This window comes from Canis lupus, chromosome 21 (assembly GCF_048164855.1).
Source record: "Canis lupus baileyi chromosome 21, mCanLup2.hap1, whole genome shotgun sequence".
Classification (NCBI taxonomy): domain Eukaryota; kingdom Metazoa; phylum Chordata; class Mammalia; order Carnivora; family Canidae; genus Canis; species Canis lupus.
In genome coordinates, this window is record NC_132858.1 from 32,901,590 (window position 1) to 32,919,158 (window position 17,569).

Sequence of the window (17,569 nt, forward strand, 5' to 3'; positions counted from 1 at the left end):
TTACAAAACTTTCCTAAAATTCTATATATATCACTTAATTTTTATATATTTCTCTTTACCACATTTTTAAGAGTGGTAAGTAAAACAGGATGCAAAATTATAGTATCTAAAATTTGACACAATTTCAGGAGACTCAGAATCTTAAACTTTGCTTTTAGCTTTTATGCATTCACAAGCAGAACATTCTTGGAGATTGTCATAATTACATTCAAATTGAGTGCTAAACATACTAACTATATTGTATTCTCTGTACTATATGCTATATAGATATGTGTATGTGTGTGCATGTGTGTGAATCAAAACATCTTTCTTGTTTTGTGTTTGAAGTGATACCAAAATTAATATAACTTATTGGTTCTAAATCTTAATATGCATTTAAAAAAGAGGAACCATTCACATTTAGAAACAGATAAAATAATCAACCAATAACTTGTGTTTTTCTTTTTAAATGGATCAAATCCGTGTTCCCCTTATATGACATATTGCAGTGAGCTGTTTTATGGTAGTAAGATACCTCCTTTTATAAGTTAGAATTTGATCAGAGACCAGAACTTGTATGAGAGATTTAAAAAAATGGATTTTATTACAGGGATTTAACCTTATATACAGTTGTAGAAGATGGTGACAAAAATCTATGGAATTCTGGAATCTATTACCTTTGAGTCAAGTAGTGGACCTGAAATTGTTGTAAGTCACCAGGATTCGCATTAGGGAATAAAAAGCTCATGTGAAATGGGAAGAGCAAGGGCACACTGAAACCCACAAGGATACACTGGGACTCACAAGAACAAGCTAGAATCAGTATCTCTTTCACTACCCCCAACTTTGATGATTTGGCTGATCTACAAAAGAAGCTGGTGCTTTTTGCTGTGGAGCTGCACAAATACCAGAACCAGATTCTACAGAAGCTAACAGGAAAGATCTTGTAGAAGGCCAGTGGCTGCCCCCCACACACAAGGTAGCCAGCAGATTACAACAACTTTGAGAATTTTATGGTTGCAGTTCAACTTCTACCTTCCACATCTCATGCAGATTTCTTTTAGGGTCAATTTTAACCACTTTATGGGAAGGAGAATTCTAGGAAATGTAGTTCCAGCTTATATAAGTTGACGCAGTACAATTCTGCTATAATTATTAAACAATTGCTGTATTTGCTGTTTGGCTGATAGTGATTTCTGTTATCTACCACTTTGATAAAGAGTCATTATAGTTTATATGCCTCCACACTTGGAAGACTGGAATTTCATGAACATTCTAATGAACAAAATACAATTTTTCTTTGTACAGATTAATATTCAGTCCACCACTTCTTGCATTAAGTATGGGATTAAACTCCATTATCTGTCCTTAAGAAGAAGGAACAATTCATGATAGAGTTCTCACCCAAATCATCTTACAATATGCGGAGTGGTGCAAGAGTTAAACAGATATGGAAATATTCAAATCAAATAAGCAGATGATTTCTTATTTTAAGAATAAAATAACATGGCCTACTGATTGATTAATACGTACTAAGGCATTATGCTAAGTACTTTACACTACTATAAAATTGATGTCATTTTTAGTTGAGGAAACTGAGACTCAGAGATCCTAGGTAACTTTCTGATAACCATACAGCAAATGAAAAATGTTATCTGAATAATTCTAACCCATGTCTGACTAAACTTTTAAAGCATCAGATTAATACCTCCATATTATTTCTATTTTGTTATTATTTAATTACTCTTGCTCTATCGTTTTTTTAAAGTTTAAGTGTTCTCTATACCCAACATGGGGCTTAAGCTCATGACCCTGAGATCAAGAATCACATGCTCTTCTGACTGAGTCAACCAGGTGCCCCTGTATGTTTTTCTTAAATTCTCTGAGAATATCTTTTCAAATGTAAATAAATATCTCAGAAAAACTAACATCTTTATAAAATATTAATAAATAAACAGATTTTAAAATTCTAAAGTTCCAAATTTTCATTGTGTTCAGAAATTATTTTCAAAATTAATATATGTAATACCTATGCACACATATATGTGCATATGTGTGTATATATACATATAATATACATTATACATTATATATGTATTATCGTAAATGGCCAAGGAGTCTCACTTATTAGGAGATATGTTAAGAGAATATTTTATATTGTTAACTAAATAACACCATTTAGTACTTTGGACATTAAGCAATACAACCAAAAACTTTTTCACTTTTCATATGAGACAAGACAGAGGGTAGAGGAGAGGTATATGTCATTGAAATCAAGCATGCTTCTACAATCTGGATTTCATTTTTATTTCTCCTTCCTCATAGCCATATCTCTTATGTGATTAAAGATGCAGTTTATTTCCCTTATTTGAGTATTAAATTCTATTACAATAAAGAAGATATGCTAAAATTAAATATGCCAACTAATTCTCTCCACAATAATCTCTTTAGATTATAACTCTATCTACTTGCTGTAAATCATAGACTTAGATGCTTTAAGGCGTAAGTAAGCACTAAGTATTCGACACGTTGCATAAAATTGGAAAACACATACTATCGTTGAAATCAGAATAGGGATTTTTGACTACTAATAGTTCTCCTGGTTTGGCAGGAAAATATTTAGGCTGGTTTCACATAATATTTTACAGTTGTATGCATTCATTTGAATATAAGATGAAGAAAGGTTATACGAGGCACATATTATGGACCACTCACAATCAAGTAACTCCAGTGAATGGTACAAATGTGAGAATTAATTATATTGATGGCACAATATAAAAGAAAATACAAGATAAAACGTAGATATTATTGGTTCCTCTGGTCTGCATGGAAGCTCAAAGTGAAATTGCTGAAAACTTCTTTAAATAGTAGAATAGAATTGCACTGAGCAACTTTTGCTACTATAATGTTGTACAAACAGTGCCTCTATGCATAGTCCTTTTGACAGAATTTGAAGGTCTCAAGTAATTTGAAAGGAAAATGTTTATAGAATCTTAATCAGTATTTTTAGAACTTCAGACAAATGGCCAATCCTGAGGTGAAAAGTAAAATGATTTGATAGCCTTGTGTAGGAGTCTTCATTTAGTCTATCATTCAAGCTACTTTAAAAAATATTTTTCTGTTATAGTTGTATAGATGTTATAGCTTGATTGATAAATTAACATGAATAGGCTCTAAAACTTAAATAGCAATGAAATAAGGCCAATTTTGTTGTCCTAATTGAATCATTTTTAAAAATTCTCCAGGGGCTCCTGGGTGGCAAAGTCGTTTAAGTGTCAGACTTTGGATTTCATCTCAATTCATGATCTCAGGGTCATGAGATGAAGCCTGTGATTGGCTCTGTGCTGAGCATGGACCCTGCTTTAGATTCTCTCTCTCCCCCTCTTCCACAGACCCTCCCCCCTTGCTTGTGCACACACTTTCTTTATTAAAAAAAAAAAAATTCCTGAAATCGAAACGAAACAAAGCCTTAAGGTGAGAAAGTCCCTTCTTTTTATTATTCTGTCATTCTTCTTAAAAATGAAGGTGAAACCAGGGGTGCATGGCTGGCTCAGTTGGTTGGGTGTCGGACTCTTGATTTCAGATTGGGTCATGATTTCAGGGCCATGCTGTTGAGTTCTGGGTCATGCTCCAGCTCAGCACAGAGTCAGCTTGAGATCCTCTCCCTACCCAATTGCTCCCCTCCCATTTGCATGTGCACGTGCTCTCTCTCAAATAAATAAAATAAATCTTAAAAAAAAATAGTGAAGGTGAAAACATCTCCCAAAATGGACGGAACAGCCTACAAAAGGGGAATGAAATTCCAGGTCACAAATTCAACATTAGATGGCTAATATTATAATTAGAACACAGTCAAATCTTAGTTTTTTTTACATATGCCTCTTTGAAGAAGAGATATATTATAACATCTTTTCATGATTGCTCAGGTATTAGGAAGACATGATTATGGATGATCTGGTCACAGCTGTAATAGCACAGTGTTAAAAGAATAAAAGACCAAACATTATTGCTAGATAAGTATGGGACAGCTTAAATAGAGAGAGGGATGGAGTGAGTGACAGGAACAATCTCACGGATTACTGCTTTGGCACGAAGATTCTAGTATTTGGCCAGCTTGCCAAATAAATTGACCAGAGAAAAAGAAAGTCAACAGATTAACTTCAGGAATTAAGCTTATTAATGGATTTTCATGCAGAAATATATCCACCCATCATGATAGGAAAGGATTCCTTTGCTTTCCCAGATGATAGATTATACATTAAAATATTTCTAAATAAACTACTGAAGGGATAGAGACTTTTTTCTTTTACATGAATGTTCACTGACCTGAGGCAATGCTATACTACACCCATTCATTTCAGGTAGATTTTTTTTTTTTTTTTGAACCAGAACAAGTTGTTTGATTTAATCATGAAGTGAATATATTTGAATAGAAATTGTTCATCTTCATAGCCTTCTCTCCTCTTTTCTCTTATTTAGAGTAACATTTCAATGCTCCATCCATAATTTAAGAACATTCAAGGAGGTAATTGGAATTGGAGGTAAATTACATTCTTTTGTAGAAAGTATAATTATCGGAAGTTAGTTAAAAACACCTCAATTCTGTTTTAATTTTCATGCATGGAGCAGTTGTTTTGACAGATGGATGGACTTTATTTTTGTAACCGTCCGGGAAAAGTCTGTGTAACATAGTCTAATCAGTGTTACATATTTGTAATGTTTGTTTTTGAATCACGGTGCATTTGGCTCCTACATCTTCTTTCTGGGGGTAGACATTTTCTTTCTAATTTATTTTTCCAGGCTAATATCTCTTTTGTGTATTTCCTCTATCAATTTGATCTGAAAGCCCCAGAAACCTTTAAAAAGTAAGTGCGAATGGTTTGTCACTAGGGATGATGAATCATTGCTCCTCAGGTGTGGCCTTGGGGTTTACTGGTTTATTACTGCCTTTGCTTTTACTCGTAGGCAAAGTTAACAATTTGTAATGCTGTTGATCTGGAGTACATTTCAGTAAAATAAGAGGTCGGTATGGTTGCCTGACTCTCGGGAAGCCAACTTGTTGCTAAACTTGTCTGTGCAGATCAACTTAAGTTCCAAAAAAGATCAAGATTTGAAAAATGAATTCATTTTGAACTGATTACATTTTCTTTATTACGTTGTAAATCCGCTGGTGCTGAGCAAAGCAGTGCAGTAGTTTAATGCCAAAAAGTACATTACATTCTAAGTTTTAAGAATTGTCACGGTTCAAGAAAAGGTCAGAATCACTCTTCTTCTGCCTCCCTAGAACAGAAATGTGTGAAGTGTGTTTCCTTTTTCTGCCACGCTTCTTTCTTTTTAGAGGAATGTCCAGGCTGCTTCCAAATAAAATGAATATCCTGTTTTGGAACATTAAAAAAAAAAAAAAAAAAAGCAAACACCACACACACACACCCCAAAAACCCCTTGGCAGCAACAAGCTAGAGAATGAAAGCAAATGAATGAAGAATTGATACTCTTTTATGTGGGTTTTCTGTTTTAAGGAACAATGTCCCTTTCAAGTTTTTGGTTCTTCTCTGTCCAGTACTTTTAATTCATTATGTCTTTGGAGCAATTTTTTTTTAACCAATTTGAAAGTATTTCATTCAAAATGAATGAAATGAAAGAAAATATTTCTTTGTTTCATTTCAAATGTCTTAACCTACTCTATAAACCTAAGAAATTTCTCTCCATTCTATTTGCATCAATCTTTACTTCAAAATAATATTGAGCTAGCCCCTGGGCATGGCAACAATACAACCTGCTTGCCAACGAGGAGAGTCATTGGGGAAATGAACAGGATCATTCCAGGCCTTAGGCCAATAGGGCGGGTCCCCTGCCTTTGTAGCACACATAGACTCTGTTATCAGTATTCTCAGAGGAACCGTTTGCCAGGTTTCACAGCTATAGTCCTGTGACTGTTTTTCCCCCAGCAGCTCTGTGGAGGGATAGCTGTCACATTTTAGTGATGCTTCTCTGACAGTTAATAGAAAACAAATTAAAATTACACTATTCATTGTAGCTTAATTCCATAGTTTTCAAGAATCCTGAGATTTTAATTATTCATTATTGCTAATCAATTGCCTAGTCTGTAAGAATATGAACTCACAAATTCTATGATTTTAGGACTCCTAACTGTTGCAGAGATGACACGAATCTTCATTTGTGTTCACAAGAATCCATGCTCATAAAATATTTCCTCTTTTTTTTTCATTGTGGAAAAACTAGGGTCTAGTCTCAGATTTCTAGGAAGCTCTTAGGTATTACTAATTAGATTACAGAGTTTGGATTTGTATTCAAAATTGCATGCATATCTTTAAAGGCATGGCAGGCAAACTGAAACCCTGTGCTTTTCTAAAAAGAACAAGACATCCATCTGGTTCTGCCACTATTATTTATTAGAATATTCGTTTGCTTACCAATATATATACACAGCCAGTTTCTTGGTTTCAACATATGGTGCCGGAACTGATTATTTATAATCATGAATGCTATAATATTGAGTCCACAATTAGGGATGGCTGTCTTTATGTAAAAGCAGAGTATGTGGCCACCTACATGTTTCAAAAAAAGGAGTGCCATGAAACGTTTCCCTGAAAATGACTTCTTTGCAAATGACTGGATATTCTTTAAAGTACAAATAAGTCCTTTGGGTAAGACTCATGAATGCCTGATTTGTAAATGAGTTTATCAGATGTTTCCCTCTCCACAACCTCTTCCCTCTGCATAGACATTCATGCCCTAGCCTCTTGGGATGAGAGAAACTGTTACAGAATGAGGAGTTTGTTGTTGAGAGTCTTGGAAGTTAGATTTTATCTGTTTCATCTGAGATGTATCTTTATGTATGGGTAAGATCTCAGAGTCAGGAAATTTATCTTCATAGCAACTTGCTAAATTAATTGATTTCAGAGCTTAATTTTATATGTTATAATGCTTTACCAGACAAACAAGTCAAGATTAAAATGGCAAAACAGTGGTAGAAATTAGACATTTATTTTAGTTGCTCCTCTAAACTACTCAGCCTACGTTAAGAAAGTATCGGGAGTCATAACTAGGAAGTTACATATTTTACCTTACATAGGTTTACTTCACCTTTGGAAAAAAATTTTTTTTTTTAAACTTTTATTTATTTATGATAGGCACACAGTGAGAGAGAGAGGCAGAGACACAGGCAGAGGGAGAAGCAGGCTCCATGCACCGGGAGCCCGACGTGGGATTCGATCCCGGGTCTCCAGGACCGCGCCCTGGGCCAAAGGCAGGCGCCAAACCGCTGCGCCACGCAGGGATGGTACAATGTATTTATAGACATCCTTAGGTTTCATCCCAGAAAAGTCAGTGACGATGGAAAGCAATTATTTGAATTTAAATAATAATTATCCGCTCAAGCTTGGTTGTGTGCTCCTTACTTTGGAGGCATAGAGTTAAAACCAAAATTATCAGCAGCAAACACAGAGGATAAGCATCATGCGGAGACATACTTAAGTCATTGTAACACCTCAGTTATAAACTCTGGCTACCAAAGTCCAAATGCATTCTGAGCTTTCACTTAAAAAGTCGCATGTCACAGGGAGTGAATTTGGGAGTGTTACCTACTTAGAGCTGCTGGGATCGACTCAATCTTCTGTTATGTTTGCCAACGCTGCTTGCAATATAGTCTGCATTTCATCTTTATCTGCATTTCTGGTTACATATTTGGTTCTTATTCCCAAATGTTTATAGGCAGAAACACAAAATTAGTTAGGCCAGTCTATCACCAATAACAAAATCATTTTCAATGATGTTTTTATTATTCATCATATGAATATTCATTTGACTATTTTCAAAATAGATATTATGTATTCCATGATGAACTCATGTTTTCTACTCATATGTATTCAATTTTTAAGATGTGTTATGTGGTTAACAGACCACAACATTTTATTTGAGGCTATTTTGACAGTTTGGATTTTTCTTTTCATTTTTTTCTTTTTATAATATTGATATAGGTTTGTATATTTAAAAATATTTTGCAAAAATTGAGTCTTCCCAGCCCTGGAATTTTTTGGCAATAAAACTATCAGTTTATATTCTGATTATCCAATTTTTCCTCAGATCTTTTATCAACAGGGACAAAAAGCTAAGATTCCTGTCCACAGAAAAATAATTTCTTTCACTGGAACTACAGATAGAACAAATAGAGAATATAAATATCTCTGTCCATTTTCTTTTTTCTTTCCAAATGTTTACTTAAATTATACTTAGTTAACTGTCCATTCTGTTTTTTAAGTGATCTTTTATTCAGAAAATAAAAGCTTCTATAAATAATGTCTAAGCTTCTATAAATAAGATTGACTAGAATATCATCAATCTGATTGACTAGAATAACTAACTGCTCTTTATCTGAGGGGATTCATGGTTCATTGGGCAAGTGATCCATGTATGGGTTCAGGATGTCTATGAATCTACAGAAAATATTTGATAATTACATTCACTCTACAAAAGATCTTTCTGCCTACAGATATTCTATACTCGAAATCTTCTCTATCTTGTACAAATATATCCACACTGTCTTTGAGGTTGAAGTGACATTTTCACTTTACCTTCTTACGCTCTATAGAGCTTACCAGCGAGCAGAACTGCAGTTCAAAGTCAACTGTCCATCAGTATTGGTTATTAATAATGTTTACAATTCATGTTTAATAGAAGGTTGTATTATCTTTTATTTTTGTTTTGTTTTTCTAAAATTAAACTTACAGCTGATTTTTGCAAAGAAATTTCACCAGTGTATTCTTTAAGTATCATTAATTAACTGCATAATTTCCTGTTCCCCTCATCTCTAGAAAAATCACCTGTGGTTACTGATTATCTATACCTTTATTCCACTTTTGTATAAATAGATTGCAAAGAGTTTTAGTGGACAATTATGGAAGAGAATGTTTGGCTCCTGAAGAATAAGAATATCTATATTTTAATTCATTTAATAATATGAACAAACAATAGAAAAATAAGCCCTAAAAATGTTGTGAAAAGGACACAAAAGGAAAGAAATCTGTTCAAGCATGCCTAGGACCCTCGAGGATCCTTCAGACCTGCTGACTGCTAGAACTCACTGGTCTTCCTTTTGTTTTACAGAAAGAATGTGCTAATTTCATCAAGGTGCTTAAGGCTTATAATCAGACTCACTTGTACGCCTGTGGAACGGGGGCTTTTCATCCAATTTGCACCTACATTGAAATTGGACATCATCCTGAGGTAAAGCTGGCGTTTAAAAAATGGTATTTGCCCATGACCCCTTCCTATTCAAATGCTTCATTACTAATTTCTTCAGCTCATTTAGCTTCTGGTTCACTATTCAGTGGGACGTACTTCAAATTCAAATGCTGTTATTAATTTTAATCTGTGAGTGCAAAAAGAATGTGACCATCACTCAGCAATAACTATGGAACAGGAGGGAGGAAGGAAGAAAGCATTTGCTTTCGCCCCAGATTACAGAGTCCCATCCATTTTGCATGTGCAGCAGATGTCAGCAGGCTGAATGTGTGCTGTTTTCTCCTTCATTCGTATATTGCTAGCTTCCCCCTCCTTTCCATCCCCAGCCACAAGTGCCTGCCACCACGGTTGTTTCCTTCTGTCTGGGGGTCGAGGAAAGATGCCATACATGTGCACAATGATCTGATCTCATGTTTGACCTAAATCATTCACATTTGTGTTCTTGCCCATCTAAGCTCGGTCTCTGGATTTTGAGCTATAATTTTGGCAGTATGGGAAAGAAAAAAACATGTTTCTTTAATTTGTTGTACAAAAAAGATGTTTCAGCGAGGAAATGAAAGTTAGGTAAATTTCAGTAAAACTAGAGATTAGGGAAATACTTTAAGGTTAGGGAAATACTTTAAGGAAAAGTTACAAGCATTGGAAGCAAGTCCACGAATTCGGTCACACCAGCAGCCTTCAGTTATAAGCTCTTTTATATTTTTTTGGCACAAAGTGCCAGAAAAACAAAAGCATTCATGGGAGAAAATAATTTGTGGCAGAATTTTGTTTCAAGTTGGAATTCAGAAATAGTCAACGAATAAAGGATTCATTCCCCAAATAATTCTGAAATCCTAAAGATAAAATCTAATTTACATGTTAGCCACTTCTTTATAAGATTCTCTCCCTAAATTTTCTTAAGGTACCCAAAGTAATACAAAAATATGTTTTCAACCCAAAGGTTTAGAAATCAAAACAGTTTGTGCCCTAACTTCTTTTGTGTGTGTGTGTGTGTGTGTGTGTGCCCTAACTTCTTTGTATAAGGAGACACCTTGGAGACTATGTGGCTTCTAGACTAAACACAATTGTTATTACTGGATCGATGATCCTGGAAAGACTAAGGTGTCACTGGTGCCCATTTGCCCCTCATGAGCCTCTCCCTGCTGCACCCTCCTCCTCCTCTCCCACACAAGCCTGCGTAGCACACTTGCTTCAGAACCCAAGAGTTTTAAGTAAAAGCTCACTTTGAGGAAGGGCAATTCCACCTAAATTCCTTGTTTCATACTGATAAAGTTAGAAAAAATTTCCTGCACATGGTCCAGGAGACTCTGTGAGCTTAACGTTTTAGCACCTCCTGGATAAAGCTCTCCCTGTGTGCTTTGGCCTCAGCGACTCCTATAGTCAGGCACCCCCCAGATTCGGGTGAGGCCAACTGCTCCACTGTCCTGTATTCTGAAGAAGCCTCTAGAGAACCTCTTTCCCATCAGTCAGGGACTGCGCTGTCAAGGGCAGTGGGATCAGGAGAGCTGAGCGCCTGGTGCTGGTTAATAGAAAAGACATGGGCCGCGGAGTCGCATCTGGCTTCTGATCTTGTCCTATGACTCACTAGCTCCAAAGCACTGGAGAAATTCCTTAACCTCTCTGAGACTTTGTCTCATAGTATATAAAACAAAACTGAAAAAATAACCCAGTGATCTCCAGTGTCCCTATATTGTGAGATGTGGACTCCAACTGCCTTCCAATCCTCCTAGTAAGGGCATGACCCGCTGACATTTTTTGTTATAGAAACTCAAGGAGTTCTAATCCCATCATTGTTAAACACGTGTCCTCTGTCGCAGAGTGCAGGGCTTTCGTCTGACCTCAGTTGAGACCAGATGCTTGATCCGGAACAAGCCACTTACTTTCTTTGTGTCTCCATTTATATATGGTTGTTGAGAGAGTTTCACATTGTCTAATACGTAGTAGGTACTGAAAAAATGTCAGTTATCATTTTTAAAATGTAAATCTGCATCTCAGACTGTTGCTGTCTTTCATGTTAGTGTTACCTTGCCACCTTTCATCAGATGTTATAAATTATTGCACTGGGCTCTTATTTTTTTTAACAGATGATTCTGCAGTTATCTTAGTTTCCTTCATTTTAAAATTCAAAGCTTCGATGATCTTGATGGCCATTTAAATTAAAATACCATGCTTTGTTCCTGTATTTTTATCATTTCCCCCAAAATATTGGTTTCTTAAAAATCTTTTTGAATTTCCTATTTAGTAGAGTTCACAGCATATTCCTTTTATAACTCATCAACTATTCATTGCTCCCTCGTGGGTGGGCAAGGGAAAGGAGAGGTACAGGTTCTAGAGCCAGGCCATTTACCCAGGAAATTGGAGGAAGCCATTTTTTCCACTGAAATAAATAAATGAAGCTTCCCTTCTAATTTCCTTTGAGGTAAGATTATTGGGATACAAATATTTTCCTGAAATTCTGAATTCAGAGCTTTTGAGAGAGGTCCTCCTTCAGAAGCTCAATGGCCTTAATTTGCATGGCAGCTATATATCGGGAAATACTGTTCCAGACTCTTTAGGGGGTCGGATGGAAGATGATTATGCAATCATCTGGGGGAATTTGGGGCAGTCTAGACAGTCAATCTAGGAAATTCTGGAAAAGATATTATCAAGATAGCTTGTCTAGACAACATAAAATTTAATTTTCAAATGCTTAACGTGTCTTAGAGAATCTGTTTTAAGTTAATCTATACTGGTACTTAAAATCCTACCCTTGGATTTAGACAGTTATGCATGTAGGAAAAGAATGACAGTCATGGAAAGACTGGAAGAGGAACATATAACAACGTATAACAATGAAGAGTACTTGAGGCAATGATTTTCGGATTCATTCTCATGAAGTTTGAATTTACAAACTTTTATGTACAGGGATGACTTTTCATATAGAACAAGGGCATCACTCTGTCTTATGTTCTAGTTTATAAGTAGCACTAATACATTGCTGTTACCTGCCTCACACTACATAAAATAATGAAATAGTATCCTTTTTAAACTGTGTTCTGCCTTTACGTATTACAGATGATTTTATTACACGCAAAATTCTGCTTTTCACCTTTACCATGGCCTTTGAAGACATTTTAACCTTCAGTTTTCTCTTTGCAGTGTTATTTCTTTAAAATAACTCAGTGTCTTACATTGAGTTCACCAAATTGTTGAAACTCATTGCTAGAAAATGATATTATGGCCTTACCATTTCAGATGACTGAAAGCCACAGAAATAAAGACATCACGTTAGAAGCAATTCAAGACTCCCATTATCATTTAGTAGCCACAGATCTTGTAGGAGGAAATTAACAGCTCCTTTAAATAATGATAAACAGGGCAGCCCAGGTAGCTCAGTGGATTAGCACTGCCTCCGGCCCAGGGTATGATCCTGGAGATCCGGGATCAAGTCCCACATCAGGCTCCCTGCATGGAGCCTGCTTCTCCCTCTGCCTTTGCCTCTGTCTCTCTCTCTCTCTCCCTTCTTTCATGATTAAATAAATAAAATCTTTAAATAAATAAATAAATAAATAAATAAATAAATAAATAAATAAAAACAGTTTGCCAAAAAAAGAGAAAACTCTTGCCTAGTCTTCCTGTTACGACAATAGACCTTAATTTCACCTCCTAGTATTTTAATAGCAGTATTTATGCTTCTGAATACTCTATTTCAAAATCTACTTTTGCCACATAGTGAATGTCTTCTGACCACACACAGTATGTCATTGATTACTGTATTAAACAGATTTTCTGTTTCCTGTAGTACAATTGGGAATTGGTAGACCTATTAATTAACTCCAGTTCTATAAGATATGTGTCAATCAATTCTTGGGTATTTGCCAATGGTACTTGACACTCCAGATAACTGACAGTGGGGTCACATACTTTATACACATGTGTGTGTTTATCATAAAAATGCATGCAGAGTTCACGGAAGGAATGATTCAGAGCTAGAGTACAGATGAGTTTTGAATTTAAGCTCTCTGCATCCATGCCATTCAAATGAAAAGCGTAAGTCATCCTTACGAGACAGAATATTCCCAAATGGCTTATAGTATATGGTATTTCCCCTTCAAATTTACATCTGTTAATAAAAAAATGTATGAATTTAGGAGGAGTATAGCTTTTCAAAAAAGTCTCTGGATGTTTTCTCAAATTCCAAATGGGCCTTTTCTATATACTGGGCAGGAAATCTAAAGAAAGATGGACTAGGATGAGAGCTGGAAAATATTAACTCTATAAATACTCTCATAATGTCATGATCTCAATTTATGATAGAACCAAAGGGACATTAAGAAATGCAATGAAGCTTAATGGCTATCTCCAAGGTCATTTCCACAATGACAACCAATATATCTAGGTACAAAAGAAAATGTTTTGTCTGGTTCTTCCCTTCCACTAAGAATAAGGCTTTGCTTTTATGCAAAATTTTGAATCAAATGCTCTTAGTTACCATCTCCAAGGCCAAGGTAGTGCTCTGTTGACTAATTTATACATCTAATCTAACCTTTTCTAATTGAGTCATCTCTCTCAATGCATTAGGCTATTTACCCCAACAGAATCCAAGTTGGTTTCTAAGAGGAAATACTAAAGCTGAGAAATTTAGAGATCTTGGTAAAACAATGAGCAGGTAACATCTTTCCATCTTTCTTAGATCATACATTGGAGTCTGAATTTACTTTGTACTAGGCTAACCGAAGTGGGAAAAGTCAGGATTCCTTGGAGATTTCTTCTTGACCACTCATTACTTCTACCAGAGGCAGTGTGCTCCTCATTTGCACTATTGGCTGAGCAAAATGTGGTTAGAGCAAGTCCATAATGGTTTCTAGGTTTTTCTTTCTTAATCTTTCAATGCTTCAATCACTTTGGAAGGTGGACTTGTGTAAGTTACCATCCTGAATAAATGACACCACCAGTTATATTGCAAATTAAATTTTAAAATACTCTGATGTTTGTATTTGAGGAAAAGCATCATAATTCATAAATTCTGAGTGAACTGAACAGCTCAGCAATGTATTTTTCATGAGCTATTAACATTCTAAACTCTAAATATTGGCAGTAAGACAGTTTTTCAAAAGTAATAGAACTAGCAGCTAAGTGAGGTAGCAGGCAGACCTAAGTTATGATTAGAAACAAGACTAGAAAAGAAAAAAAAAGTTCACAAATGGTACAAAAAAGAAAGAGTGAGAGAGTGCCAGAAATTCCCCACACCCTATTTAAAATGTTTCAAATCCCCATTTTATTTTTGACTTGTTTGCTCTAAATATTTGCTATGAAAACACCATAATTATGATATTAATATTCTTTTATCCTCTACCACTTATTTGGTTCCATTGTAAAAAGTTTTTTTCCTCACAATATTTCACTACATTTTAGTCCTAAGAACAATGACAGATAAAAATGGAAATGTTAGTATTCAGTTTTTAACTTGTAGGATTTTTTTGTTTTATCAGATCTGGTTCACCTATTGCCAGAAATATAATTTGGACACAATTAAGTAGTTTTCTAAAGGCCATCCATATTGGGGCAATATCATTATCAGTTACTTACTAAAAGTCTTTATCATATATGGTACTCAGTTTCTGAATGGCATCTTCTTCATTCACAATCACTATAGATATAAGAACTGACTCTATATGGCATATTAATCAAAATATCTTTTTTCTCATGAACTCTCAATAGGTAGTTTGGATCTAAGACCTTACATTTACTGGATCTAGCTTATCACTGGAGGTGTATACTACACAAGTTACTCTTTCTCCTCATGCCTTTTTTTTTTATTGATCCCACTCATTCCTCAGATAATCTATTTTAAGGGGAAATTTCTATCCATAAAAACTATAATTTATTCATTACCAATATTACATTTTATAAGAAACATAGAGAGTAGTACTAAACCCCATTGCTTGTTTACCTCCCTGGCCCATTTTCATCTTCTGTTCCATTCTCCTTCCTCCATTATGACCCTTTCTTTGTCCTTGAACTCTGGGCTTGTGTTTTTCTTCTTTTATCTCTTTGTCTCCTCATCTAAATTATTTTCTTTGTAACCAAACTTTAAGATAGTTGGAATACAGGTTGGATATACAGGTGAGAAAATATGTTAGTTTGATGTATTTGAAACTTAAGAAAAAGAATAGACTTGGGTGAATTTCCACAGATCAGAATATATTTGCCTTCTCTTGCAATATGTTTCAAAAGGGCATCAGTAGATTTGTTGCAGATGGCTCGATCTGAGAAAAATAATATAAGTACATTATTATAAGTAAATTATTTGGATAACTACTTCATAATCATATAAAACCTTAAGGTTTTAGTTTCTTTGCTTGCTTGAGTATTATGATGATGTGAGTGCCAAGAGCAATCCTTTAATTTTCTTGGGCTAATGAGAAAGAAACAAAACTTGACTTGATACGCAAGTATCAAGAATAGGCCAAAGTAAGGTCATAGGTTATATGGAGGAAGATTTTGCTGTAGCTGATATAGAGAAAAGGGGGTTAGAAAATTAAAGCATTCCAGAGCACAGAGGAAGGTTGAACTACTAGGCCCAAAATTCATAACTTCTAGACACTAGAACCATGTTCATATTGCAAGAAGGTACTTTTTAGAATACACAATATCATTATCATTGCTGTGTTTAGAATACACAATATCATTGCATTACTATTGCTAATTTTTAAAAAATATTTTATTTATTTATTCATGAGAGACACACAGAGAGAGAGGCAGAGACACAGGCAGAGGGGGAAGCAGGCTCCCTGTAGGGAGCCTGATGTGGGACTGCATCTGGGGACTCCAGGATCACGCCCTGGGCCCAAAACAGTTGCTAAACCGCTGAGCCACCCAGGCATCCCACTATTGCTAATTTTAACTTTTTTGTGTGTGTGGTTTTGTTAGTACTTAATTTCGATCATGAATAACATGTAATTTCACAAATTTACTTACTTTTATTATTATTTTTTTAATTTCATAAATTTACTTACTTTTAGAGAATATATGATGGAAGGAAACCCTGACAGGACACTAAGAGGTTACCTTGTGGTAGTTTTTAAGCAGATAGCATTCCCTGTTCCCTATGTTCACATCTGAGGACACTCTGCTTGCCCTAGTGTAATGTCCCCTGCTCTAGGGCTCCTCATGGATCTCAGCTGCTCCAGACATAACACATGTGGTCAATTTGGACAGGATGAGAGCTGGGGAAGTAGAAATAACAAAGGCTGGTGATGAGAATCAGCATGAGGTGATGAGAATAGCACTGAGGTGAAAAGGAAAGACATAATGAGAAAACCAGGACTTCTGGAATAAAAGTTTTACTTATTAAATAAATTTGATGGTATACTAGAAAATAATGGAGGCTTAACATTTATATCTTAGGTTTTTTAGAATTGTAGCTACACTTCTGCTCGCTTGCTACAATCAATGCCCACATGATCTTAGATGAAATCTGTATTCAGACTGATTCAATAGAGATAAAACTGACTTTAATAAAATATAGGAAACATTTTTCCTAAGCAAGGTTTTCAAAGTAATGGTGAGGAATATAAATACAAATGTCTACCTCCAAAGAGTTAACATACATACATACATATATATATATCATATATATATATATATATGATATATATATCAAATACCTAACTTCGACATAGTGAAAACATCAGTAATAACAGCAGTTATACTCCCAACAGCAGTTATTGAGCAATAAACATGTGGCCTGCGATGGCTGCTTCACATGTGTTACCTCTTTCAGTTTTCACAAAATCTGATAAGCTAGATACTTTTAGAGTCTCATTGTACTATTGAGAAAATTAAGGTTTTCATGAATATCTTGTATTGTACCTGAGGCAAGCATCCTATTCAGTGGTTTGTGTCTGAATCTACAACCTGTTCCTTTAAAAGGAAGTACCAGCAACATACAGTGGGAAAGAAAGGATGAAATCATTAATTCTACTTTTTAAGGGATTAAATTAGAGATTTTTGTGTTGTATTATGTTTCAAAAATACTTGATGTAAGCCTTGTTTCAACAAGGTGATGACTGTAAATAAGAGAAATTCATGAAGTGAACAAAGGCATTCACATTTTAGCTGGATTTAGACAAGTGGATGAAGTATTGATGGATGTGGGAGATAGTGAAGACTAGAAAGATGAATAAAAGGACATAGTCATAAAGAGGAAAATGGCAAATATCCTAGTGTGCATAGAGTATAGTGGTTTCAGAAAAGGAGGCTGGAAAATTAGGATCAACTTGAGTTTGGGGAAGTTAGTCAAGAGCAATACAAATTTTAAGAAAAGGCCACTATTATTGCCATG

General features: G+C 35.2%; 1 protein-coding gene across 17 annotated transcripts in view; it reads left to right on the forward strand.

The window, feature by feature from the left end:
- Positions 1-17,569, forward strand: part of SEMA3A (semaphorin 3A) — a 454,397-nt gene that overhangs the window by 320,923 nt on the left and 115,905 nt on the right. For all 17 annotated transcript variants that reach the window (XM_072791326.1, XM_072791328.1, XM_072791327.1 and 14 more), the window contains one exon: positions 9,106-9,225. In XM_072791326.1, coding sequence (XP_072647427.1) covers positions 9,106-9,225 — 120 coding nt within the window. The remainder of the gene's footprint in view (positions 1-9,105; positions 9,226-17,569) is intronic.